This window comes from Chrysemys picta, chromosome 12, assembly GCF_011386835.1.
Source record: "Chrysemys picta bellii isolate R12L10 chromosome 12, ASM1138683v2, whole genome shotgun sequence".
Classification (NCBI taxonomy): Eukaryota; Metazoa; Chordata; order Testudines; family Emydidae; genus Chrysemys; species Chrysemys picta.
The window spans coordinates 4,954,281-4,980,179 of record NC_088802.1 but is presented as its reverse complement, the minus strand read 5'-3'; the positions used below and the strand labels follow the sequence as shown (position 1 = coordinate 4,980,179).

Here is a 25,899-nt window from a genome sequence, read left to right as displayed (position 1 = left end):
ACAAAAAGTCAAAATATTTAAATTTCCCAAAGAACAGAAATTCTCTTCCCCTCCCCCCGAAAAAATGATTTAGGATTCAGGCATCGTAGGAACTGTAGTACTTGGTTCTTCCACCCATGTTCTCTCCTACAGGTCCTGATTCCCAGCTGGACTACATCTCCCACGATGCACTGCAGTGTCTTCCTACCCCCAAAATACCACATAAGAACATGCATGAGTGAGACACTGCAGTGCATCATGGGAGATGTTGTCTGGTCAAAGACCAGGGACAAATGGGACTGGAAGGACCCAGAACTACAATTCCCATGATGTGCTGCAGCGGCCCCCCAGGCAAACCAAAATGAAAATGTTTCATTCTGGGTTGAGTGAAAATAAACATTTGAGTCAATTTCTGCAATGGAAAAATCTCATCCAGTGACCTTTACCTCCAGGAAATTTTGCTTTTGACACAATCAGATTTTCTATAAGGGAAAACTTTCAGTAGGAATTTTTCCAGACAGTCCCACTTGTGTCATCCACATTACCCGAGTGGGGCTCTCTGTCCTCCTCTGGTGCCTACGCTATGGAAGAGGTCTACAAGTCTCCTCCAGGTGCAACCTCCCCAGAACGAGTCCTGTCGCTCAGGCAGTAGAGGATCAGGCTTTTAAGATCCTGAGGTCTCGCTTCCAATTCCCGTTCTCCACCCAGCCCAGGGTTTTGTTGCATTTCTCTGTGCCCTACTACTGAGAAAGCGAATGAGGAAAAGGGACGCACAGGTTGTTGAATATGGTACCGTTGGTCCACTTCCATGGCTGGCCCTCGCCTGGTTCCCTATGGAGGCCAATCCAGTGGTAAAGGATCCCAGTATAGCGCAGCATGAAATCCTGTGGATAAGAACACACACATTATATCCTTATCTGTGTTACAGCCGCCGTCACGGGGATCAGGGCCCCCATGCGCTAGGTGCTGCACACACAGAAAGCTGGTCCCTCGCCCAAAGAGCTGCCAGTCAAAGTACTCAGGGCAAAGGGGTTCATCCAACATGATGTTTTGCACAGGAAAATGTATTTTAAAAACCCAAATACTTCCCCCTCCTCCCATTTCATAACTGGGGGGGTTTCCTCCCATTTTCTTACAGTTTCCCAACTTTTGGGAATCATAGAACACGGGGCTGGAAGGGACCTCAAGAGATCATCAAGTCCAGCCCCCCATGCTCAGGCAAGACAAAATAAACCTAGACAATCACCTCCCGTGTCTTACATACAACACTCCTGTTCATACACCCCAGGATGAGATTCGCCTTTTTCTCAGCTGCATCACATTGTCGACTCATATTTAATTTGTGGTCCACTGGAACCCCCAGATCCTTTTCAGCTGTACGACCACCTAGCCAGTTATTCCCTATTTTGCCTTCATGCATTTGATTTTTCCTTCCTAGATGAAGTACTTTACACTTGTCTTTATTGCTGGTTAAATTATATAGAGATAGATAGAGAAAAATGAGACATATACTGATGAGATGAAAATATTCCTTTATTTTCCAGAGTAACCTTTGTACTGTTTTCCTGCTGGCAAAAGTTTGGGGAATAGTTTTTCGTTTTTTTTCCTAAAGGTGGATTTCCACACCTTTTCCCCCCATGTTTTTATTTTTCCTCTGTTTTTCCAGTATAAAATGATGTGGAAAAAGGAAAAAAAAAGTGGGGGTGGGGGTGAGGGAACCCCAAATTTTGAAAAACGAGATTTTGGAGTTTAAAAAAAAACAAACTGAAATGACATTTGAAGTTAAAAATGAAATGAAATTTTTTGGGGGGAAAATCAACTATTTTCTATTAAAAAATGTCAAATCCTGCCCCTGAATTTCCATTTTACAACCAGCTCCGCAGGGGATTCAGTTCCTTGAATCTAGGAGCTGCCTTAGGCCTTCAGGGGGCGCCAGGCTCTGGCATGTCCCTAGCTGTGGTTATGAAGGTTCGTGTCTCTTCCTTACCAGCTCCGGCAGGGAGTCAATGGAAGCCAGGGAGGCGTTGAGGGAAGAGCAGTGGCTCTGGCTGGCGCTCCAGTTCCCTTCAGTCTCTGAGAAGTAGTAGCAGTTCCCTTGGTATCCCACCCAGCCGTCCGGACACGCAGCAGTGACATGGGGTGGGCAGCGTGGGCAGGGGGGAGTCATCGTGGCTGAAAATAAGCAAGTAGCACAGTGGTGAGAGATGGACCTATCCCTGGTGTCTGTCTCTGTGTGGGAATCCTGGCCAGAGAGGGCACTAAGACCCACACGTCGAGGGCCTGGGTTGTCATTTTGAAGAGATCCCAAGACCAGAAGGGAGCACTGTGATCATCTTGTCTGACCTCCTGCATCACATGGGTCTTAGAACTGCCCCAAAATAATCCCTCGAGCGGAGCTTTTACATCATCATCCCATCGTGATTTACAAACTGTCAGTGATGGAGAATCCACCGCGCCCCTTGGTAACTCGTTCCGAGGGTGACTAACGCTCACTGTTAACAGCTGATGCCTTATTCCCAGTCTCAGTTTGTCCAGCTTCAACTTCCGGCCACTGGATCGTGTTAGACTGAAGAGCCCAATGTTAAATATTTGTGCCCCATGTAGGTATTTGTAGACTAGGATCAAGTCACCCTTTAATCTTCTCTTGTAAACAGATGGAGCTCTTTGAGACTATCACTATAAAGCAGGTTTTAATCCTTCTTGTGACTCAACTCTGACCCCTCTCCAATTTATCAACATCCTTCCTGAATTGTGGGCACTAGAACTGGAAACGGGATTCCAGCAGCGGTCACACCAGGGCCAAATCCAGAGGTAAAATAACCTCTCTACTCCTACTCAAGATTTCCATTTATACATCCAAGGGTCACATTAGCGCCTTTGGCCACAGCGTCCCACTGGGAGCTTGTGTTCATCGTGTCCACCCCCATGACCCCCAAACCTTTGTCAGAGTCCCTGCTCTCCGGACAGAGCCCCCCTCCTGTATGTATGGCCGCCATTTGCATGGGGTGGCTGGGGAGGACAGGGGTGGAGCTAAGATGGCGTCATGACCCACTGTACCAGTGCATCCAAATGGGCCCGTCCACCATCTTAACTTCCGGCACCGTGGTATGTGGTGGCCCATTCTGCCAGGGACGGGGAGCCCATTCAAATAAGCCTCCTTGGGGCAAAGGGTGAAAAATGGGAGGGGTGGGTGCATTTCTTGGACTCCCCTTTGACGTACCGTTCTCAGTATAAATATGTGATGGCTGCCACACCAGGACTAGAACTGGGGCCCTCCAAAGCAAAGAGCGAGACCTGTAATATCGGAGCCGAGAGCCCCTAGGTGGGGCTAGAACAACTCATGTTCTCAAAGGCCGGCCTGTCACACACACTCGCCGAGGCATTCCACTCAGGCAAACAAAGCAGCCACTAAAACTGAGGGAAAAGGAGCCTAACAAGAGGGATGCGGGAAATGATTTTTCCCAACATCCTGCGAAAACGTTCGAGGTTTTACAGAATTTTCCCTTCCTACATTGGGGAGAAAAGTCAAACATTTTCATGAACTGAAAAGCCAGAAACAATTTCAGTTTGGGTCAATGGAAACTTTTACCAGCCATGTGATTTCCCAACGCACAGACGCATTAACTATGGGCAGAAATGCTGGTACGTGCTCTGTAGCAAAACAGCACGTGTGGATGTCTGGCACATGTTGAAGAGATCCTGGCTTTGCGCTTCCTGTATTCCGGGGCCATTCAGCGCTCTGACCTTCCCTTGGTGTGACTTAGAGCAGCCTCAGGGTTGCTCTAACTTACCCTCTGCTTCTCAGGCTGCCTGGGAAACACAGAACAGCTGTAATGCAGCGTGCTCTGGCCCCAACCCATCCCCTACACTCTGGGGTGCAGAGCCCAAACACCAACTTCACAGCAGCTGGGGAGGCCCCTGAATTGGGGGGATTCTCAGAGGGCTCTTTGGATCCACCTTGAGTCCCCAGAGTGGTGTAAAGTGGTCTAAGGATCCAGCCCAGAGTCTCCCACTCTCCACGCAGTCCAACCTGACCCCTACAGCGTGTTCCTCCCTGTAACCATTTCCTTTTGAAGATCTGTTTGCCCAGTGAGGCCAAGCAGCCAGCTCCTCGCTCCAGCACTGACAGCTGTCACCGCATACTCCCTACAGCATGTGTCTTCTCTAAGGAATCCCGGGAACTCTTCGGTTCCTGGGGGCAGGGCGCACACACTCCAACACACCCCTTTCCGCTGCGCCAGCGACACCCAGACAGGAACGGGAAGAATCCGTTCAGTGCGACAGATTCTTTGTGTCATGTGACTTTTATGGAGGAGCTTTGGCACAGAAAATAAATTCAGAAATGCTCCCAAAGCCACGAGAGACTGGCCCGGATCAGGGAACTGAATCCTCTGCCTGAGACTCCCAGTTGCATTTACACACAGTACTGCGGATGAGGGAGGAGGAACAATGATAAATGGATTGGAAACAATTTTCGAGACGCGCCGTGAGCCATGGCCACATGGTGGCACCCAAACCTACGACAATTTAAGGTGAGACTGGGCGTTGGATGACACAGGGCGTGGGATGCAGGGAGACCCACCCACTGCATCCCTACACCGCTACCCAGGCCTGGGCTCTAGTGGGGCTGCTTCCCAGGGGGCAGGGAACGGGGTTAGGCCCTTCCTCTTTCGAGGAAATGGTCTGGAGAGAGATTTCCCCTCTGAAAAGGGGCATGTGCTTCAACGGAGGAATCAGACCAGGGCAAAGACGGGGTGAGAAGAGGCCGTGGGAAACGCAAGTGGGCACCGTGACCTTGGGGCTAGGACAAGCAGTCAATAAAGAATCAGTGACAAGGGAATGAGAATCAGCTGGGTTAGTAATGACCCTTCACTCACCTGCCAGTGCAATTATGGTGATGATCAACGCTGTGATGACGACAGTAACGGTAACTGGGATCCGTTTATCTTTAATGCATTTTAGGCTGAAATCTGCAAAATAAAAATAGATGAAAGGAGATGAAGGCATTTCAATAGCAAATGCTGCCAGAGCGTGAAAATGGTCGTGTTTTGCTAAGTGCTTCCATGAGTGGATAAATCTAGTTGATGATGATCAAGGGCATGGAACAGCTTCCATACAAGGAGAGACTACAAAGATTAGTGCCGTTCTGCTTAGAGAAGAGACGACTAAGGGGGGATAGGCCAGAGGTCTATAAAACCATGAACGGTGTGGAACAAGTGTATAGAGAAGTGTTATTTACCCTTCCCACAACACAAACACCAGGTGACACCTGATGAAATTAACAGGAAGCAGGGTTAATACAAACAAGAGAAGACACTTTTTCATACAGCGCATAGTCCACCTGCCATTGGATGTGGTGATGGCCAAAAATAACTAGGTTCCAAAATAGAATGAGCTAAGTTCCTGGAGGACAGGTCCATCAATGGCCATTAGCCAAGATGGTCAGGGACACAACCCCATGCTCCTCTGATTGCCAGAAGCCAGGAGCCAAGGCAGGGGTGGATCGCTCAGTAATTCCCCTGTCCTGTCCCCTCTCCCGAAGCTCTGATAGTGGCCACTGGGTGATTGGGAGAGACATTTTCATGGTTGCCCAGAGTTACTGGGGCTAATTTGGGGGCTACTTATCAGCAGAAGAAATTGAATGCCTGATTTCTGGATTTAAAGGCACAAGCCATTATCACTTGAGCTAAAGGAACAGCACCTTAAGGGATTGTCTCTCGCTGTGTGTCTGCAGCGCCCGGCACAACGGGGCCCTGATCTCAGCTGGGGCCGGGACTGACACTGTGGGTCTGTGCAGCACGCAATGGGGCTCAGCTGCTGTCTCTAGATGTTACCATATTGTACCTAATAAATAATATAATGATTTACCCACATCTCTTCTCCTTTCTTCCACTTGTCCGTGACCCGGCAGCATTGAATCATTAACCCCTCTACCTACCAGAAAGCAAAAGAAACGATCATTTAAGGTTAAATCAGACAGTCCCCTCCACACAGGGCCCAGTGCTGTGTACGAAGCCCAGGCCGTTTGAATGCATCCATCACTGCTTCCCCTCCCCCTGCGCATCCCAAAGTGACTGGCAGTCCCCAAATCTTGCACAAGCACAAAAGGGACAGTCAATGGAATGGAAAGGTGGGAACTTCAAACTGATCAGAGGAAACAATTTTCCACGCACTGGGTGATTAGATGGTGGAACTCGCTGCTAGGTGACATCAACCGATGATGTTAAGGCCAAGAGCTAAGCAAAATTCCAAGAGGAATTGGACATTTCTATGGAGAACAGGAAGAGCCAGAGTTGCTATAATGCTAACAAAAATGTTGGCAGAGATATTATCCTCTTACCAGCCACTAGAGGGGGACATGGCACACAATTTGTCAAATGCATTGCCATTCTCCCTAATCCGTTTGGAGCCCCTCAGCCAGGCCAAGGGAGGGCTGTGTGGGGTGGGGATAGCAGTGGGTCATGACGCCATCTTAGCTCCACCCCTGTCCTCCCCAGCCACCCCATGCAAATGGCGGCCATACATACAGGAGGGGGGCTCTGTCAGGAGAGCAGGGACTTTGATCTGCAGAGTGACTGATGCTGTTCAGATATCAGTTGTGGGTACAGGAGGGTTTCATTGCATCTTCTCTTGGCCCCAGCTATTGTTCTCCCTCCTTGTTTCATGGACAGTGGGTGGGTGTGTCTCGCCTTTAAAAAAAAAAAAAAAAAAAAAAAAATCATATATGCTAGGAACAGTCTCCTCCTCTCCTGATGTCGGTGTAGATGCAGGCAGTGCAAAATGTACTACAGTCATATAGTATCTCAATGCACAGCTGCATTTCACTGATCTGAGGTTTGAAGAACAATGTGGAACTAGCTATATTACGGGATGTCTAGATTTCATTCCTGTAGTCACAGAACTGGTGATAGGAAAGCAGGAAGGGGTTTGTTTTTTGTGGTGTGTGTACATACAGCTTAAACTGGTTAAAAACCCTAATTTTCAGTACTCACTGTTTCAAAAATGTTAGACTACCAATCTGTGTCGTAGAGATGTCTTTTGTTTAATAATTTTTTTTTTTTAAAAGCTACTTTATGGGAAATTACTGCTTTGTCCAACCCTGAAGAGCTGTGAGATCTTTGCTCACCAATTCTCATAAAACTTGTATTTGTCATGCCTTTTTGGTGGCTTTAGTATTACGATCTATTATAAATAAAGTGCATTTCATTGACTGATCTTTAAAATTAAATTAGTAACTGGAAAAAAATGGCCAGTATTTTTTTTAAACCTGTGACAATTATAAACTACTGTATTCTGTCATTTACTTTCTAGAATCTAAAGTTCTCCTGCGAAATGCCAGCTATGCAAACCCTTCCATGGCTGGATCATTCTTGTGTCTTTATTTTAAGTACAAATAAATATGTATAACAAATTTAAAAGTATGCAATTCATAATTTGATATGTCAGGTGGCGCCTTTTTTTAAGGTGTTCGTTCCCCCGATGTTAGAACCTGGCTACGCCACTGACTGTGGGCAGTTCTGGTCTTCCATGTTTAAGAAAGATGAATTCAGACTGGAACAGATACAGAGACGGGCTACTAGGACGATCTGAGGCATGGAGGGCCTACCTTACGAGAGGAGATTTAAGGAGCTTGGCTTGTTTAGTCTAACCAAATGAAGGGAGATAGGATTGCTCTCTATAAATAGATCAGAGAGATCAGTACCAGGGAGGGAGAGGAGTTATTTAAGTCAAGGGCTAATGTTGGCACAAGAAAAAATGGATAGAAACTGGCCATTAATAAATTTAGTTTTGAAATTAGATGAAGGTTTCTAATCACCAGAGGAGTTCAGTTCTGAAACACTCCTCCGAGGGAGGGGAGCAGCGTGAACAACAAAATAACTTGTTTTAAGACTGAGCTTGATAAGTTTATGGATGGGGGAGGGGGAAGAGGGGGCGGGGGTATGATGAGGTTGCCTACAGTGGTATGTGACCCATCCATGACTGCTAGTAGCAAATGTCTCCAATGGCCCGTGATGGGACACTAGCTGGGGAGGGCTCGGAGTTACTACAGAGAATTCCAGTTACTAATTCCAGTGCATGATTTTGCACAGCTGTGAACATTTAAAATTGATAAAAATCTTTTAAATAAAGCTTTAAAAATCAACATCAATATTATCTGTCAAAATTATGAAAATCATCATCAACATCCACCAGGCCTAGTTATAAACACAAGTCATTTAAAGTCCCCTAGGAAACAAATCTCCACTAGCCCAAACTTAGGCTGTTACCCACCTACTGTGGTTCTGCCAGCCTGGATCCAGCACTCAGTGACCTGAACAGAAGCGGGCGGTTGAGATCAGGCTCTATGTCCACACTGCAATGTAAGCCAAGGGTTCAAACTCAGGCTCAAGGGGTTACAAATAAGTGTAGACACTCAAGTCCTAGGTTAACAAACCCAGGATTTGCTCACGCAAGTTCTACTAACCCTGGGCTTACATTGCAGTGTAGACATACCCTTTAAGGCTACACCCTAGATCTTACCTCTCAATCCCAACAAAGGATGGTGACAGCACTGATCTGCTGACCAGGAGGTCTTGGTTCAGTTTGCAGCAATGTCACAAGCTCCTGGCATGACCCTGGGCTAGTCAGTTCATCTCGGTCCCTCACCTACCAAACAGGCCAGTGATAACGCTTGCTTGGTGAGGGAATATTTCATTCCTATTCGGGAGGCTCAGACTCTGCAGTGACGAGCAGCGGACACCTCCTAAACTCCACACACCTGGAGTAGGAAATTCCACCCACCTTCAACCTGGCTGCTACCCCAGAGAGGCAGGGCTGGAACAGCAGGTTTGAAGCGAATGCCGGACTGACATCTGTGTTCCTTCACAGACGCGCCGCTCAGATCAGATCTATAGTTGGTATTCCTGGGCTGGCAGGGCCGGCGTTAGGAAGTGCGGGGCCCAATTCGAACATTTTCAGCGGGGCCCCAACAGGGATGACTTAAAAAAAACAAAATGTAAAAAAAACCACATTTCATTGCTTCCATGTATTATTTACTTTCCATAACTATATAAATAATAACCAAATTATATATTACATACATTGTGTAATGTATGTGAATACATGCTAACCCTACCTAAAGTTCTTGATGCCCCCCCCGGGACCCCTGTCCCATCCACCCCACTTCCCTGTCACCTGACTGCCCCCTGCCGCCCCATCCAACCCCTCCTTTCATTCCTGATGGCCCCCCGGGACACCTGCCCCATCCAACTACCCATTGTCTCTGTCCTTGACTGCCCCTGGAACTCCTGCCCCTGACTGCCCCCCACCGCCCAATCCATCCCCTGCTCCTTCCTGACTGCCCCCCCGGGACCCTTGCCCCCATTCAATCCCCCTGTTCCCTGCCCGCCCCGACCCCTATCCACCCCCTCACAACCCCCCGAACTCCCCTGCACTCTTCCAACACCTGCTCCCTGCCCCCTTACCGCACTGCCTGGAGCTGCTCGGCCGGGTCTGGGTCCGGATCCGGATCCAGATCCAGGTCTGGATCCGCTTGGCCAGGGTCGGGTCTGGGCCAGAGTCGCTCAGCTGGGTCTACGTCTGGGTCTGGGCCGGAGCCGCTCAGTCGGAGCCGGGGCCGGGCCAGGTCCACTCGGAGCCGTGGGGCTCGAGCCGAGCTGGGACGGAGCCACACGGCCGGGTCTGGGGCCGAGCCGGAGCCGCTCGGCCGGGACTGAGACCGGCGCCGCAGGGCCCGGGCCGGGATGGAGCTGCTCCACCGGGACCGGGCTGGGGCTGGATGCGTTCGGCCGTGGACAGGCCGGGGGGCCAGGCCAGAGGGAGCCGCGCGCTTGGCCAGGGCCGGACTGGGCTGCGCCGTGCCTCCCTGGAACCTCCTCGCCCCCCACCCGCTCCAGCTTACCTCCTGCCTGCTGCTTATTTCAGGCTTCCCATGAACATCTGATTCGCGGGAAGCATGGGAGGGGGAGGAGAAGGGGGTGGAGCGTTCAAGGGAGAACGGGGAAGAGGGCCGGGGCCAGGGTGGCCAGTTGCACGGGGCCCCCTAGGCGTGGGGCCCCTTTCAGGGAAATCGGCCGAATTGGCCTAAAGCCGGCCCTGTGGGCTTGGATACCGAGCACCGATAACCAGATGAGCACAGGGCACCTGTTTTTAAGGTAAAGGCCGGAAAGGTACTGGGGTTGCAGAGGGCAGCCCAGGGGTAGGCCAAGGCAGCAGGTCCAAACCCCCTTGCCTGTGATGAGTGGCTTGTACACGCAGTCAGCCCCAGTGAAAGGGGGCTAGATGGTGACTGGCAGTAGCCACTGAGGTGAGGTGGGGATAGTGGGTGGGGGTTCCCCTGGCTGGGGAGACCCAGAGAGCGGAGGTACTGCTAGGGGGCAGCGCCCGAGGACAAGGGGCACCGGGTCCGGGAGGGACACAGGGGCCAGTGGCAGCGAGGCACCAGCCTGCAGAGGTCGCTCCAGCTCAAAAGAGCTAATTCCCAGGACGACCGACAGGAGGCTCCGCAGGGGTGAGTCTCGCTCCGTCCCAGGCTCTGAACGCTGGGCAACGAGACAGACAGGAGCAGACCTTGAAAACGGTGAAAAAGAAAAGCGTGCGCTGGCTGCTGGGAGTTCCAAGGAGGGCTCTGTTTATTCACCTCCTGATTTCTCGGCCTTTCGGATTCATGTTTTCCAGCTTTTCTCACTGGCCACAAGGCCTAGAAATGGACCAGAAGGTGAACCAACAGTCGGGGTTCACTGCACGGCAGCTTGTTCCCGTCTGGCCGTGGAAAGGCCCCTGCACTGGTGAGGGGGATTTCTGGGGTATTCCCAAAGCAGGGGGGCCTTGTCCCCTCCCCTCCAGCCCCTTTGCACCCCAACTCAGGCCCTCACTTTGCAAACAGCCATCGGACTCCTCTTCCCAGCCCTGCTCCCCTCTGCTCCCCCAGCCGGCCCCTATCCCACCCTGCTCCCTTAGCCCCGATCCACCTTGCCTGCTGCAAACCAGACGCCTTCTGCTGTCTGCCTTCCCCATGGAATGAGCCGCCTCCGTCCCTCCCCCAGCAAGCATGGATCTCCCCTCCTGCCCCACCCCTCAATCCAGGGGCCTCCCTCCCCCCATTCCCAGATCCACCCACCCCAGCGCTGCTGTTCCCAAAACAAGGGTACCTCCTTCCCACCATGCTGAGAGCCCTCCATCCTCTCCCCAACCCATCTGAGCAGAGCAGGGCACGGCTGCTAGCTGGGTGGGCTGGTTATGGCTGCAGCTCTCCCTGCATGAGGCCCCATAGGAAGGGAGGTGATCCAGCAAACCCACAATCGCCCATCTGTTCTGTACGGCCCCTGGCTCCCATCCGCCCACAGATGCCCTGGCCCTGCCTTCATTCGGAAACCCCCACTCCCTTTCCCCTGGCATTGAGGGTGTGGCCCAGGGGAGGTACATCCAGGCAGCTGGATGGAGACAAGCAGGCCCCAGGCTAATAGAAATCACCCTGCGTCCTTGTGACAGCCCTGCTTCCTCACTTACCCCAGCAAAACAGACACACACATTGCCTGAACCCCACTGAGGGTAGGGTGACCAGATGTCCCAATATTATAGGGACAGTCTCGATTTTTGGGTCATTTTCTTATACAGGCTCCTATTACCCCCCACCCCCATCCCGATTTTTTACACTTGCTGTCTGGTCACCCTAACTGGGGGTCCCCACACTTCACAGCCTGTGCAGGCCAAGCTCCCTGCACACACACTGGGCTACCTACATCCATCCCACCTCCCCCGACCCCCAAAGCTCCCATCCTCCTTCATTGTAGGGACTCCAAGCAACTCACTCCACTATGCCCGGGCTCTGTATGCCCCAAATTCCTCCCTCCCCAGATACAAGGATCCCCCATGCCAGGGCCTCTGTGCATCCTCCTCCCCACATACCAGCACCCCACAGCGTCCCAGAAGCTGGGAATGAGCGACAGGGGATGGATCACTCCATGATTGCCTGTTCTGTTCATTCCCTCTGGGGCACCTGGCACTGTCGAAGACAGGATACTGGGCTAGATGGACCTTTGGTCTGACCCAGTACGGCCGTTCTTATCCCCCCACAGGGCTCTGTGCTCCCTCTCCCCCCACACACTCATTTCTTTACCTCTGGGCGATCAATCACACAAGGTACCAACCTGACAGACGCCCCGGGCACAGGGCCAGAGCTGAGCTGGGGGAGGTGATGCTGGAAGGTGCTGCCAGCGCCCGGCTCTTTGTTCCACACAGACCAACCCCTGCCATCCTGCAGCCGATCAGCTGCAGCTTCCCAGAGTCAGCCAGACACAGAGAAACGCCACCAAGCCGATCAATTCACTGCCCTGAACACACCTTTTCTCCTCCCTCGGATCCGCTCCCCGCAGATGTCAAACCCTCAGTCCCTTCTCGGGTGTTTCCCCCACACCCTTGGGGGTTTCCCTCTTCTGCCTCCAACAACCACATTCCTTTAAGAAATTCACTAACCCCTCTCACCCCCAAACTTCCCCTGGACACAAGGCACCATTTACCCTGATCCCAAGCAACTGCAGCGAGTTGAATCCATTGCACTTGTTCCCTGCAGTGATTGCTGGCACTGCAGCATTTCAGCCCCTCCTGCCTTTTATCTCCTGAGCCCGCCCACTCCTTCTCCCATTGGTTGTTCAGGATGTCGAGCGGTAACGCGGAAGGGGGGCGGTGGGAGAGGAGGAGAAGAGGGAGAGATGAAGGGACAGAGTTGATGATTATGATCTGTATGATCTCGCTTGTCTCCGCTAGCCCTGCTCGGAAGCAACTACTCACTGGAATAAACTGCCTAGAGAGGTTTCATTTTCCCGGGGATTTTATCAGTGTTACTACAAGAAAAAACAGGTGAAAATCAGGGCAAAAAACTATTATTAATTTTTCTGGGTGAATATCGGGGTTTGTTTTGGTGGACGGAAAGACAGGAGGAAAAGTATTCCGTAGATTAATGCTTTGAATTCCGTTCATCAATGCGGTTTGCTGCAGGACTGAAAGGGATCTCCAAACACAAGGTCACATGTCTCTAATCCCCAAATAAAACTTTTCATTTGAACCAACAGTCACTGTTGTAGACTTAGAACTATTAGCCTAGAACTGTTTACATTTAATAATTGGGCTGCACCATTTGTAGCGCCTACACTCAACTTCATCCTTTTCTCCTGGTTTTGTTGTTTCTCCCCAGCTCAGTAGTTCTTATACCAGCTCTGCACTGAGATCACCCTTCCCCCAGCCACTCCCTGCGGGCAGAGTCTGAGAGCAGCTGGTTTGTAGCTTCCTTTCCCAGAGCAGCTGTATGTACCTGAGCCATTATTTAAATCATTCCCTCCCCACAGGTCACTGAGTGCCACAGGACAACAAACATCAGATCTCCGCTGGTCTGTGTCAGTGTCGCTCCATTGGAGTCAATGGGGCCAGATCTCCAACTGGTGTGGCCACACCTCCATCCCAGACACCCAGCTGGTCTGAAGGAGAATTTAACCAGTTGTACTCCTTCCTGATTAGATTACTGGCTGGGATCAAGTGACTGCAGTGGGTCTAGGCTGAGTTACATGTAATTTTACATAATTAGATTGTGGAACTCATTGCCACAGGAAGATGTCGGGGCTAAGAACTTTGCAACATTCAAAAAGGATTGGACCCTTTTATGCATAAAAAGAGCCCCCAGAGTTACAATAGTTCATGCTAACAAATTGTCGCAGGGAACCTCCTGGTTCAGGGCATAGCTCAGTCTAACTATTAGAGACCAAGGTCTGACCTAATGTCCCACAGATTATCCCACATTTCCTGCTGCACCTACATTGGCCTTTGAAGCATCAGTTACTGGCCAGAGGCAGGGTTCTGGGTTACATGGACCTCGGATCTTGTCTGATCCATTCTGGCAATTCCTATAGGAACTGCCCCGAGTATAACGGATGCAGTGACTTCTGCCTGAGTCTGCAGACAGTCTGAAACAATTACTCTGAGATATGGACTTATCTCCACTAAGCGAGATGATGCCTTAAATATTAATGTTGTGAGTTATGTCACTGCCTGTTAACGCCTGGGAACAAGAAGAGGGACAATTAATGTTATGAAATCCACATTAGCAATTCTTCTAGTGAGGAATGATGGACTAGCTGGGGGAGGGAGCAGACATGGAGGATGTCTCAGTTAAGATGCCGAGGCTTTTAACACCGCTTGCTTTGGTTACAAAAAGGGGAACAATTAGTTTCATTTCCCTGACGTGGGAACACGGGGAGTCAGGCTGGGTTTCGCACCAGTTTAACTAAAGGGATTTAAAAACGCACCTTTTGTGAAACCAGCACAACCCTGATCCCAGAACAAAGCCAAAGTCTCTGGATGCGTTGAGCAGTTTTGGCCAGGGGCAGCCATGTTGTGAAGGGCTGGCTCGGCACTCGAGGCATTGCCATGGTACGTGGAAAATTTAGATTTAATTCCTGACTCTGCCACAGACTCTCGGTGTGACCTTGGCCAAGCCATAACTTCTCCACAGCTCAGGTCGCCCGACTCTAAGGGGCAGGGAGGATTGCCTCTTCCTGTGTCTGTGCAGTGCCCGGCACAACGGGCCCTTATCTCAGCTGGGGCAGGGACTGTCTCTCGCTGTGTGTCTGTGCCGCGCCCGGCACAACGGGCCCTGATCTCAGCTGGGGCAGGGATTGTCTCTCGCTGTGTGTCTGTGCAGCACCCGGCACAATGGGGCCCTGATCTCAGCTGGGGCAGGGCCTGTCTCTCCCTGTGTGTCTGTGCAGCGCCCGGAACAACAGGGCCCTGATCTCAGCTGGGGCAGGGCCTGTCTCTCGCTGTGTGTCTGTAAAGCACCTGGCACAGTCTGACCCCAGTCATAGGTGCCAACTCCTGGGGCTGGAGCACCCATGGGGAAAAACTGGTGGGGACCCCCCAGCTCATCTCCACCTCCACCTCTTCCCCTGAGTGCACCATCCCCACTTCTCCTCCCAGCTGTTTCACAGTGTAACAAGCTGTGGGAGGGAGGGAGGCAGGAGGAGCAGGATCGAAGTGCACTCAGGGGGGAGGCGGGGCCGGGGCGGGGATTTGGGGAAGGAGTCCAATAGTGACCTGGGACAATTACATACCACCCCCTGGGCGCCTCTAAGAGGCAATACTTCCCCTCTCCAAGCACAGAGTCTGAGTGTAGCAAAAGCCTTTTAATAAAGGAGGGAAACAATGCAGCATTATGTTGGGGGAACACTAGGGTTACCATATTTCCACAATCAAAAAAGAGGACATGGGGGGGGGGAAGCCCTGCCCTAGCCCCGCCCCCATCCACTCCCTCCCACTTCCCACCCCCTGACTGCCCCCCTCAGAACCCGAACCCCCCTGCTTCTTGTCCCCTGACTGCCCCCTGCTGAGGACCCCCCACCCTAACTGTCCCCCCTAGGACCGTACCTGTCCTCTGACTGCCCCGACCCTTATCCACTCACATGGGTGGCAGGGTTGTAGAAATTTTGATGGTGCCCAGAACCCCCCCCCCCACCTGCCTAAGGCTCTGGGAGGGGGGTTGGGTGGGGGGAGGAGGTCTGGGGTGCAGGTCCTGGGCTGGGGATTAGGGTGCAGGAGGGGTGCAGGTTCTGGGATAGAGTTTGGGTGCTGGGTGCAGGCTCCGGGCTGGGGCAGGGGGTGGGTGTGCAGGAGGGGGTGAGGGGTGCAGGCTCTGGGATGGAGTTTGGGGGTGAGAGGCGGTGCAAAGGGAGGGGGTGCAGGCTTTGGGAGAAAGTTTGAGGGCAGGAGGGGGTGTGTGGGAAGGGGGAGGGGGATTGGGAGGGAGTTTGGGGATAGGAGGGGATGCAGGGGTGAGGGCTGTGGGTCTGGGGATGAGGGGTTCATGATGCAGGAGGGGGCTCAGGGATGGAGCAGAGGATTAGGGTGTGTGGGGATGAAGGCTGGGGGGTTTGGGGTGTTGGAGAGGCTCAGGGCTAGGGTGGAAGGGCAGGGTAAGGGCAGCCTGTCTTCCCATTAGTGGATGGGGGACGCTAGGACCCGGGGGCAGCAGACAGCAGTTGTCTGCGTGTACTGCCAGAGCCAGCACAGCAGACAAGGGAGAGGCAGACAGGGACGGGGGGGGACCCACCGAGGGGGGGATGCACGGAGGGGGGGTGGCAGGTGGAGGCTGGGGACCCATCCAACACTCCCCCGCTCCCTGACTGCCCCCCCCCACTCCTCTTACCATTCTGGCTCCACGTGGGTCGGTTTGTGTGTTACACAGGACTACAGAGAGGGGGAGGGGGGAGCAGGGGAGGGCTCTGGCTGCTGGAGGCCAATGGGAGTGGGTCAATCGGCCTAGCCGCCCAATCAGCAGCCACACTCTGCATGGAAGGGAGGGAGGGAGGTGAGGGAGAAAAAACCCCCGGACATTTTAACCTTGTTACCAATTCCTCCCGGACGGCTATTTAGAGACGCAAAAGCCGGACATGTCCGGGGAAATACGGACGGATGGTAACCCTAGGGAACACCACAAACAGGATTCATAACACAAACCATGAGCAAAAGACCCCCCGCCCCCAGTAAGTTTGGCAGTGTCCTTTTCCCCTCAGGGTCTTAAGTCCAATCACCCCAAAATCACCCCAAAGTCCAACAACCCAAAAGTCTCTGTCCCTAGTCAGTGCACAACCTCCCTTTGCAATTTATTCCAGTGCTTAGCAGCATCCCAGCAGGGCTAGCGGAGACAAGCGAGATCATACAGAGTTAATCACCAACTCTGTCCCTTCATCATTCCCCCTTCTCCTCCTCACTGACCCCTTCTGCCATTGCCGCTCTGATCGGCATCCTGAACAGCCAATGGGAGAAGGAGTGGGAGGGCTCAGGAGATAAAAGGGAGGGGCTGAAATGCTGCAGTGCCCTAATCTCTGGGTCCTACAGATGCTCTCTGCATGGAGCAGGCCCAATGTGTTTAACTCGCTGCAGCTGCTTGGAATCAGATAAGTGGTGGCTTGTGTCCAGGGGAAGTGGGGGGTTTAGTGGATTTCTTACAGGAATGTGGTTGTTACAGGCAGAAGAGGGGAAAAAAACCCTTCAAAGGGAATGAGGGTGGATGCTGTGGATGGGGGGGGCGGCAGTGAGGCGGTGTGGGGCAAATGCACGTGGGGTGGAAGGAGGAGGGTGCGGAAAGGCCCTCGTGAGACCACAGACACAAGTCGGAGCTCTGTCTGGCAGATCGGCCAGGAGCTGCGGGATTGTCCCTGGGAGACGGGACCCTGGAGGGACATGGCACTGGGACAGAGGTGCCCATGGGAACAGTTCCCTTTTCCCCTCTAACCGCCTGCCTTGGGGGGCTGGGTTAGCAGCGGCTGCGCTGATCTTCTGTTGTAAGCTGATGTCCGGGTGCTCAGGGTGTTGGCTCCCCCTCTCTCTGCCAGTCACAGTAAGGATTCATCCACCGCTTACTGGGAATGGGTGGGGTTCATGGAGACCCCCCCCCAAGAGCTGGAGCCGGGGGCTTCTCTACACTGCTGGCATCTGGCCCTGTGCTGTACTGAGCTCCCCACTAGGCACGCCCTGCTGGGGTGAACGGTTCTCAGCATATGAAAGATGCACAAACAGGGGCACTGGACTATGGTGCAGGTTTCGGCCGTTATACAAAGTGCAGTTAAATGAGCAAAGTAACCAAAATAAATATAAATTCCAGAAACGGAAGGAAAAAAGCCGCAGATTTTTAAGGGCAGACAGGACCGTTCCGATGATTTTGTCTGATCTCCTCCGTAACACAGGCCAGAGAATCTCATCCGGTGATGCCGGCCCAGAGCCCAATCTGTGTGGCTGAGCGACAGCTCTTAGACCAACCCACCCGTGAGTCAAACCACTCACGCGATGGCGAATCCGCCACGTCCCTCGGTAAGTGGCTCCGATGGCTAGTTCCGCTCACTGTTAAAAAGGGGGTAGCATATTTGCAATCTGGATTGGTTAGAGTCATGTGACCTTGGTGTAAGTGATCCCTGGAGTAAATCTAAGAGCCTGAAACAGGCGCTGCGTCGGCAGATCTCTGCACTGATGTAGTTGCAAAATATGTTATTTACAACGTGGGGGGGGGGGGGAGGGAATGTGCAAGTGTTACTGGAAGGGGAGGCAGGTTTGGATTTGTAATTTGCCTGACTTATTGCGGGCAGAGCCTATATTAAATTGTACTGCCACACTTAAGGCATATTATTTGTGATGCATTTTCAAGTTATTGCAGGGGGGCTGGAGTGTTAGGAATAGGCGCCCCTCTTCTAGCAATGTTCAGGAGGGCGTTTCTAAGAAAATTGGGAGCGAAAATCAAAGGGAACTGGGCCCACAAAACTCTTCAAATTTCGCCACTCCCACCCTTCCTCCCACCCCCCATACATCTCACTAAATAAGCATCTAGGCTGGAATTTTCCAAGGAATTTAAGGTAGTTTGATGCCAAAATCCCATCAAAAGTCATCCCATCCCTAGACACTGGAGTTGGAAGGGAAACTGGAAATTCCCTCCCATGGAAAATTTCCACATTTCCAGCAGAGAGAGAGAGAGAGAGAGTGTGTTCCAAATAGGAATTAATGATCAGCTATGCGCTACTTTCCACAGAAGGGATTGTTTAAAAAAAAATCAATATTGGAAAAATTTTGCAAAAGCGTCCAGTCCCACCTCTCCAGCTCCCTGGCACCCCACTGGGGGCAAACAGGTAGGAAGCCCTGGGAGACCCAGCTCCCCACCTGACACAATGCTGAGACCTGGGAGTCTGACAACTCAGGCTCCTGAGAAGGCCACCAGGTGGGCGGCTGAGGAGCCAGGCGGGCAGGCCACCAGGTAAGTTTCTGTCCAAACTTTTGTCAAAATAGACGCGTCCCTGCAGAATGTCTTGATTTTTGATGAATCACCATTTTCCCGACAAGAGAAATGGCGTGTCGAAAAATTTCTGCCCGGATCCATTAGTGACTCTGTAACACACTGGTCAGTGCGGGTCACAGGTCGCTGCCTGCTCCTGCTCCACAGAGGATCGACGTCCGTTACACCCATCGCTACAAAGCCTGGCCCTGCAGCTCCAGCCCCGGGCAGCTCCTGCGTCTTGTTCTGTACATTCCCTGGCTCAACTCCTGGGGTGTCAGCCATGACAGCGGCTGTCACACCTCCACTGGGACACCCAGCGGCAATAAACACACTCCTCTGAATGCAAGGACTGCTGCAGGACAGGCACATCTCTGGGAGTCAGGTGAGGGGCCACAAACTACCAAGTAGCATCTGACAAAACAACACCTTTATTGGGTGAGTGTGAGGAAGATTAAGGAAAACCTTAGATCCTGCAAATCCCACAAGAGAGAGTTTTCCCCCCCATGCTACTTAAAAAACAACAAAAGTTGGTTAATATATTATATATAAATATAAACAGAATTCAGACACAAGTGAGACAGACACGTACATACACGTTATTACAGACCAAATGCATCACTCAGCGCATTTGCCCAGAAGCTGGGGCCAATTTCTACGCACTCAGTGACTGCAGTAGCAACAGGCCATTGACGTTCCTGCTACAGTGACAGGGTTTAATTTACAGTTATTAATGGAGGTAGAAGCAGCGTAACTGACACTGTCCATCCTGTTACTTTTCCCTCTGTGTGGTTCCTCCTCCCCCTCATCCTTCCTTAGTGTTTGGTTCAGACCCGGGAGAGGAGCCCCACTGTGAACTATCCCACACTTAATTTACCTGTAAACAGCCAGAGAGAGAAACAGCCATTGCTAAGTGTAAGGGTCTGTATCCCACACTCAGGGTCTCTGTCCCCCTGCAGTAGCTGCTGTTCACAAGTCTGGTTCTTTAGCTCAAAGAATAGCTGCCTCTGCCTGTATTTTAGTGTCAGGCCAGTCTCCAGCCCAGCGTGGTCCATCCCTCCTGCTGCCATTCGGGCATCGCACCCAACCCTCGCCCTTTGCCTCGTGGGTGCTGAGCCCACGTCCCCTTTTCGGGCTAGGCCCAGCCGGGTTACATGGGTTGCCTGGCCATCAGACACTCACTAACACCACCCCCAGGCCTGGCTTCAGGGGTGGGTCCGATATTCCTAATCCAGGCAAGGTTCGCGTGCTCATTTGTTGGGCTTTCATGAGCATGCGCGGGATCATTTTTAGTCTGGAACCTCCCCCCAGACCTGTTCGTCTAGGGTCACCCTCCCAGGAGCACTGGGCTCCAGACGACATAGCCCTGGGGTTCATCGGAACACGCAAGCCCCTTCACCACGACAAGGTAACGATCCTCGGAGGGAGTCTATATGTTCTGGACATCCGGGTGCAGAGACGGGCAGAGCCATCAACCAATCACCTATTGGTGATGGTAAATGGGAGCGGGAGATCTACCGGCGGATTGGGGAGGTGGTGGCAGTGATGCGGCCGCTGTGCCGATCCGTGGTGGGGAAGTGGGAGCTGAGTTCTCAGATGAAGCTCTCGGTTTACAGTTTAATCTATGTCCCCATCCCCACCTATGGCCATGAACTTTGGGTAATGACTGAAAGGACGAGATCACGGGTACAAGCGGTGGAAATGAGGTTTGTCCGCAGGGTTGCTGGGCTTACTGTCTGAGACAGGGTAAGGTTACCCCCTGGTAGGCTTCCTTTGGAACTCTACTGAACATGTACCACTGGGAGGAGGCTCCGAGGCCAACCCAGAACACGCTGGAGGGATTATCTCCCAGCTGGCCTGGGAATGCTTGGGAATCCTCCAGGAGGAGCTGGAATCTGTTGTGGAGGAAAGGAAGGTCTGGTCCTCCCTACTCTCCATGCTGCTGCCGCGACCCTCACCAGGAAAAGCAGCGTAGAGGAAAAAGAAAGAAGTTAGTGTCGACACTAGGTTCCAGAGTTAACTGTGTGAATAAATTAAATGGGGCACTTTTCTGAGTTATTGTTTCAAGCTCTCTGCTGACTCGGGCTCTGTTTGATTTGCCAGGGTATATTCATAACCAAGCAAGCCAGAAACATACTCTTTTTAAAATAAAAGCAGGGATTCTTCATAATCTAAATAACTTATCCCCTTAATACCTAAAGTGAATATTAGATTTAAACCTCTAAAACCCCCGTCCAGTAGTACCATGGCAATGGTGTTATTGTGTAATAGAGTTAGTGTTGTGAGCATTGTAAAGATGTTTTTTCAGCAGGGATCTGGGGGGAGCAATGGTTGGAGAGGTAGGATGCTACACAAGAGATGATGAATGTGTAAATTCTGCATCCACTGAAGAGGCTGCATTGGCCCTTTACGTGATATTAGACCTTGTGTCCCCTCCTGCACCGCTTGGCTTCCTTCTAGAGCACTCGTCCGGCCGCCTGCAGCTGAAATGTCTGTCTGAGTAGCACCTGGAGCTGCTGACCCCATGTTCATCCAGGTAGGCGCACTGCCCTTCCCCTCTGACCTGAAACCTGCAACGAGAAGCAGTGTGGGGTTATCACATGCAGCCAATTCCCATTCCTCCTCACGTACGGAGAAGCAATGTGGTTCAGATGCAGGGCAATTGGGTTCTCAACCAGGCTTTGCTACTAATCAACCCTGAGTGAGTCACTTCTAGCTGTAAATGTCACAGTGAATGCTGAGCACCTAAAAATCAGGCTCACAGAGAACAGGAAACAGAGTTTGTGAAGTTTCTTGCAGGTCTTACCAGTGTATGAGGGAACATAGGCCTGGAAGGGAGTTCCTGGGTCACTGAGTCCAGCCCTCTGCTATGGCAGGCAACCCCGGCATATCGGGCTGTTTGTAGACTTCTCAGGCTAGTTAGGTGGTTCGCCCCACTGCTCCTATGGCTGCTTCAAGACCTCCTTCCTCTGATGGGCTGAAACCTTCTGCTAATTTCCAGCCCCAAATTAATTCCTGGCCAGTTTCTCTCTTTGTGCTCTTGTGCCAACATTGAGCTGCAGCTTCAGTAGCTCCTCTCCTGCCCAAGTGTCTACCTCCAAGGTATTTATAGAGACCAATGAGAGACCCTCTCATCTTGCTAGGCTCAACCAGCCAAGCTCTTTCAGTCTCCTCTGATAAGAGAGATTCTCCATTCCTGCGAGTATCCTAGCTGCGCTTCGCTGCACCTGTTCCAGTCTGAGTGCGTCTTTCTTGAATACGGGTGACCAGAACTGGACACATTAGTGCAGCTAGACTGGAAATCAGGCAATACCTCAGGGTAAGCAAACCTCATAAGACTGGCCGTGCTGGGTCAGACCAATGGTCCATCTAGCCCAGTATCCGGTCTGCTGACAGTGGCTGGTGCCAGGTGCTTAAGAGGGAATAAACAGAACAGGGCTACCATCGCTCCCCTGATCCATCACCTGTCCGACACTCCCTGCTTCTGGCAAACAGAGCCATCCAGAGCCCATTATCCTCTTCCCCTGGGTCTCCTAAGCCCTCCCTCACACTTCCCATCCATTTCCTCTGCCTCCCCTTCTGCCCCAGGCAGCCAGAGCCCAGCTGTGCTTAGGAAGAACTTAACACGGCTACTGAGCTGCTCCCCCACTGATCTGCCGGATCCCCTAGCTGTAGCGATTCCCCTCGGTGAGGTGTCATTGTGCACTAACGATGGGATGTGCTCGTGAATGATTCAGGGGGAACCATGTGTACAGAGGTGGGTGACAAATGGAATTTCCATCCTGCGGGAAATTCTCATGTTTTGGGACAAAATGTCAAAATATTTAGATTTCCCAAAGAACAGAAATTATCTTCCCCTCCAAAAAAAAAAAAAGATTTAGGTCAACCCAAATAAAACATTTTCATTAGATAGACTGTGGGGCTGATGCCAGGCATCTTGGGAATTGTAGTTCTTGGTTCTTCCACCCCTGTTCTCTCCTATAGGTCCTGAGTCCCAACTGGAGTACCTCTCCCATGATGCATTGCAGTGTCTTCCTATCACCAAAATACCACAAAACACCCATGAGTGAGACACTGCAGTGCATCATGGGAGATGTTGTCTGATCAAAGACCACGGCCAAATGGGACCGGAAGGACCCAGAACTACAATTCCCAAGATGTGCTGCAACGACCCCCCAGGGAAACCAAAATGAAAATGTTTCATTCTGGGTTGACTGAAAATAAACATTTGAGTCAATTTTCCCAGTGGAAAAATCTCATCCCAAGTGACCTTTCCCTGCAGGAAATTTTCTTTAAACATAAGGGAAAACGTTTAGTTGGAATTTTTCCAACCAGTCCCACCCGTGTCATCCACATTACCCGAGTGGGGCTCTCTGTCCTCCTCTGGTGCCTACGCTATGGAAGAGTCTACAAGTCTCCTCCAGGTGCAACCTCCCCAGAACGAGCCCTGTCGCTCAGGCAGTAGAGGATCAGGCTTTTAAGATCCTGAGGTCTCGCTTCCAATCCCCATTCTCCACCCAGCCCAGGGTTTTGTTGCATTTCTCTGCGCCCTAATACTGAGAAAGCGAATGAGGAAAAGGGACACACAGGTTGTTGAATATGGTACTGTTGGTCCACTTCCAGCCCTGGCCTTGTTCCCTCTGGAGGCCAATCCAGCAGTAAGGGATCCCTCTATAGCGCAGCATGAAATCCTGTGGATAAGAACACACACATTATATCCTTATCTGTGTTACAGCCGCCGTCACGGGGATCAGGGCCCCCATGCGCTAGGTGCTGCACACACAGAAAGCTGGTCCCTCGCCCAAAGAGCTGCCAGTCAAACTACACAGGGCAAAGGGGTTCATCCAAAATGATTTTTTTCCACAGGAAAATTGATTCAAAAACCCAAATACTCCCCTTCGCATTTCATACCTGGGCGGTTTCCTCCCATGTTCTTACAGTTTCCCAACTTTGGGGAATCATAGAGCACAGGGCTGGAAGGGACCTCAAGAGATCATCAAGTCCAGCCCCTGTGCTCAGGCAGGACAAAATAAACCTAAACCATCCCTGACAGGGGTTTGTCCAACCTGGTCTTTAAAACCTCCAGTGATGGGGATTCCCCCCTTGGAAGCCTGTTCCAGAGCTTAACTAACGTGAGAGTTAGAAAGTTTTTCCTAATATCGAACCTACATCTCCCTTGCTGCAAATTAAGCCCATTACTTCTTGTCCTGCCTTCAGTGAACACTGAGAACATCACCCCAGGATGAGATTCGCCTTTTTCTCAGCAGCATCACATTGTCATATTTGTGATCCACTGGAACCACCAGCTCCTTTTCAGCAGTACGACCACCTAGCCTGTTACTCCCCATTGTGTAGTTGTGCATTTGATTTTTCCTTCCTAGGTGAAGTACTTTGCACTTGTCTTTATTGATGGTTTATAAATAAATTAAATAAATAAATAAAACGTGAGCCATGTACTGTTGGTTGGAAAATGTTCTGTTCTCTTTCAAAGTAACATTTGCACCATTTTCCTGCTGGAAAAGAAATTGGGATATAGGGTTTTTTGTTTTTGTTTTTTTTTTTGTTTTTTTTAAAGGCAGGTTTCACACACCTCTTTCCCACGCTTTTTACTGTTCCTCCCTTTTTTTAAAGGAAAAAACAAATCCTAATATTTGGAAAAACGAGATTTTGGAGTTAAAAAAAAACCCCAAAATGAAACCACATTTGAAGTTAAAAATAAAATGAAAATTTTGGGGGAAAAAAATCAATTTTTTTCTATTAAAAATGTCAAATCCTGACCCTGAATTTCCATAACCAGTTCCTTGAATCTAGGAGCTGCCTTAGGCCTTCAGGGGGCGCCAGGCTCTGGCATGTCCCTAGCTATGGTTATGAAGGTTCGTGTCTCTTCCTTACCAGCTCCGGCAGGGAATCAATGGAAGCCAGGGAGGCGTTGAGGGAAGAGCAGTGGCTCTGGCCGGTACTCCAGTTCCCTTCAGTCTCTGAGAAGTAGTAGCAGTTCCCTTGGTATCCCACCCAGCCGCCCGGGCATGTAGCAGTGACATGGGGTGAGCAGCGTGAGCAGGGGGGTGTCTTCATGGCTGAAAATAAGCAAATAGCACAGTGGTGAGAGATGGGCCTATCCCGGGTGTCTGTCTCTGTGTGGGAATCCCGGCCAGAGAGGGCACTAAGACCCACACGTCTCGGCCCTGGGTTGTTGTTTTGCAGAGATCCCAAGACCAGAAGGGACCATTGTGAACATCTAGTCTGACCTCCTGCATCACCCAGGTCTTAGAACTACCCCAAAATAATCCCTGGAGCAGAGCTTTTACATCATCTTCCCATCGTGATTTAAAAACTGTCAGTGATGGAGAATCCACCGCATCCCTTGGTAACTCGTTCCGAGGGTGACTAACGCTCACTGTTAACAGCTGATGCCTTATTCCCAGTCTGAGTTTGTCCAGCTTCAACTTCCGGCCATTGGATCGTGTTAGACTGAAGAGCCCAATGTTAAATATTTGTTCCCCATGTAGGTATTTGTAGACTAGGATCAAGTCACCCTTTAATCTTCTCTTGCAAACAGATGGAGCTCTTTGAGTCTATCACTATAAAGCAGGTTTTAATCCTTCTCGTGGCTCAACTCTGACCCCTCTCCAATTTATCAACATCCTTCCTGAATTGTGGGCACCAGAACGGGACAGGGGATTCCAGCAGTGGTTGCACCAGGGCCAAATCCAGAGGTAAAATAACCTCTCTACTCCTACTCAAGATTCCCATTTATACATCCAAGGGTCACATTTTAGCGCCTTTGGCCACAGCGTCCCACTGGGAGCTTGTGTTCATCGTGTCCACCTCCATGACTCCCAAACCTTTGTCAGAGTCCCTGCTCCCCGGACAGAGCCCTCCTCCTGTATGTATAGCTGCCATTTGCATGGGGTCGCTGGGGAGGAAAGGGGTGGAGCTAAGATGGCATCATGATCCACTGTACCCGTGCATCCGAATGGGCCTGTCCGCCATCTTAACTTCCGTTACTGTCATATGTGGTGGCCCGTTCTGCCAGGGACGGGCAGCCCATTCAAATATGCCTCCTTGGGGCAAGTGGTGAAAAATGGGAGGGGTGGGCGCATTTCATGGATTCC

The 25,899-nt window shown here is 51.4% G+C and overlaps 1 protein-coding gene and 1 long non-coding RNA gene across 9 annotated transcripts in view; one reads left to right on the top strand and one right to left on the bottom strand.

The window, feature by feature from the left end:
- The window catches only part of LOC101936714 (C-type lectin domain family 2 member D-like), a 78,908-nt gene that overhangs the window by 2,765 nt on the left and 50,244 nt on the right, over positions 1 to 25,899 (bottom strand). For 5 of the 8 annotated variants that reach the window (XM_065564148.1, XM_065564144.1, XM_065564145.1 and 2 more), the window contains 4 exons: positions 5,848 to 5,913; positions 4,857 to 4,949; positions 1,967 to 2,151; positions 754 to 863 (listed from right to left, as the gene is read on the bottom strand). In XM_065564148.1, coding sequence (XP_065420220.1) covers positions 754 to 863; positions 1,967 to 2,151; positions 4,857 to 4,949; positions 5,848 to 5,913 — 454 coding nt within the window. Of the gene's footprint in view, positions 1 to 753; positions 864 to 1,966; positions 2,152 to 4,856; positions 4,950 to 5,847; positions 5,914 to 6,506; positions 6,669 to 8,760; positions 8,958 to 9,443; positions 10,002 to 12,128; positions 12,644 to 25,899 lie in introns of those variants that run through there. The other 3 variants (XM_065564150.1, XM_065564149.1, XM_065564143.1) reach the window with 3 other exon arrangements.
- On the top strand, positions 16,324 to 25,780 carry LOC135974909 (uncharacterized). Its single transcript, XR_010591974.1, has 3 exons — positions 16,324 to 17,835; positions 18,799 to 21,320; positions 24,989 to 25,780. It is a non-coding gene; the product is annotated as an uncharacterized LOC135974909 (long non-coding RNA).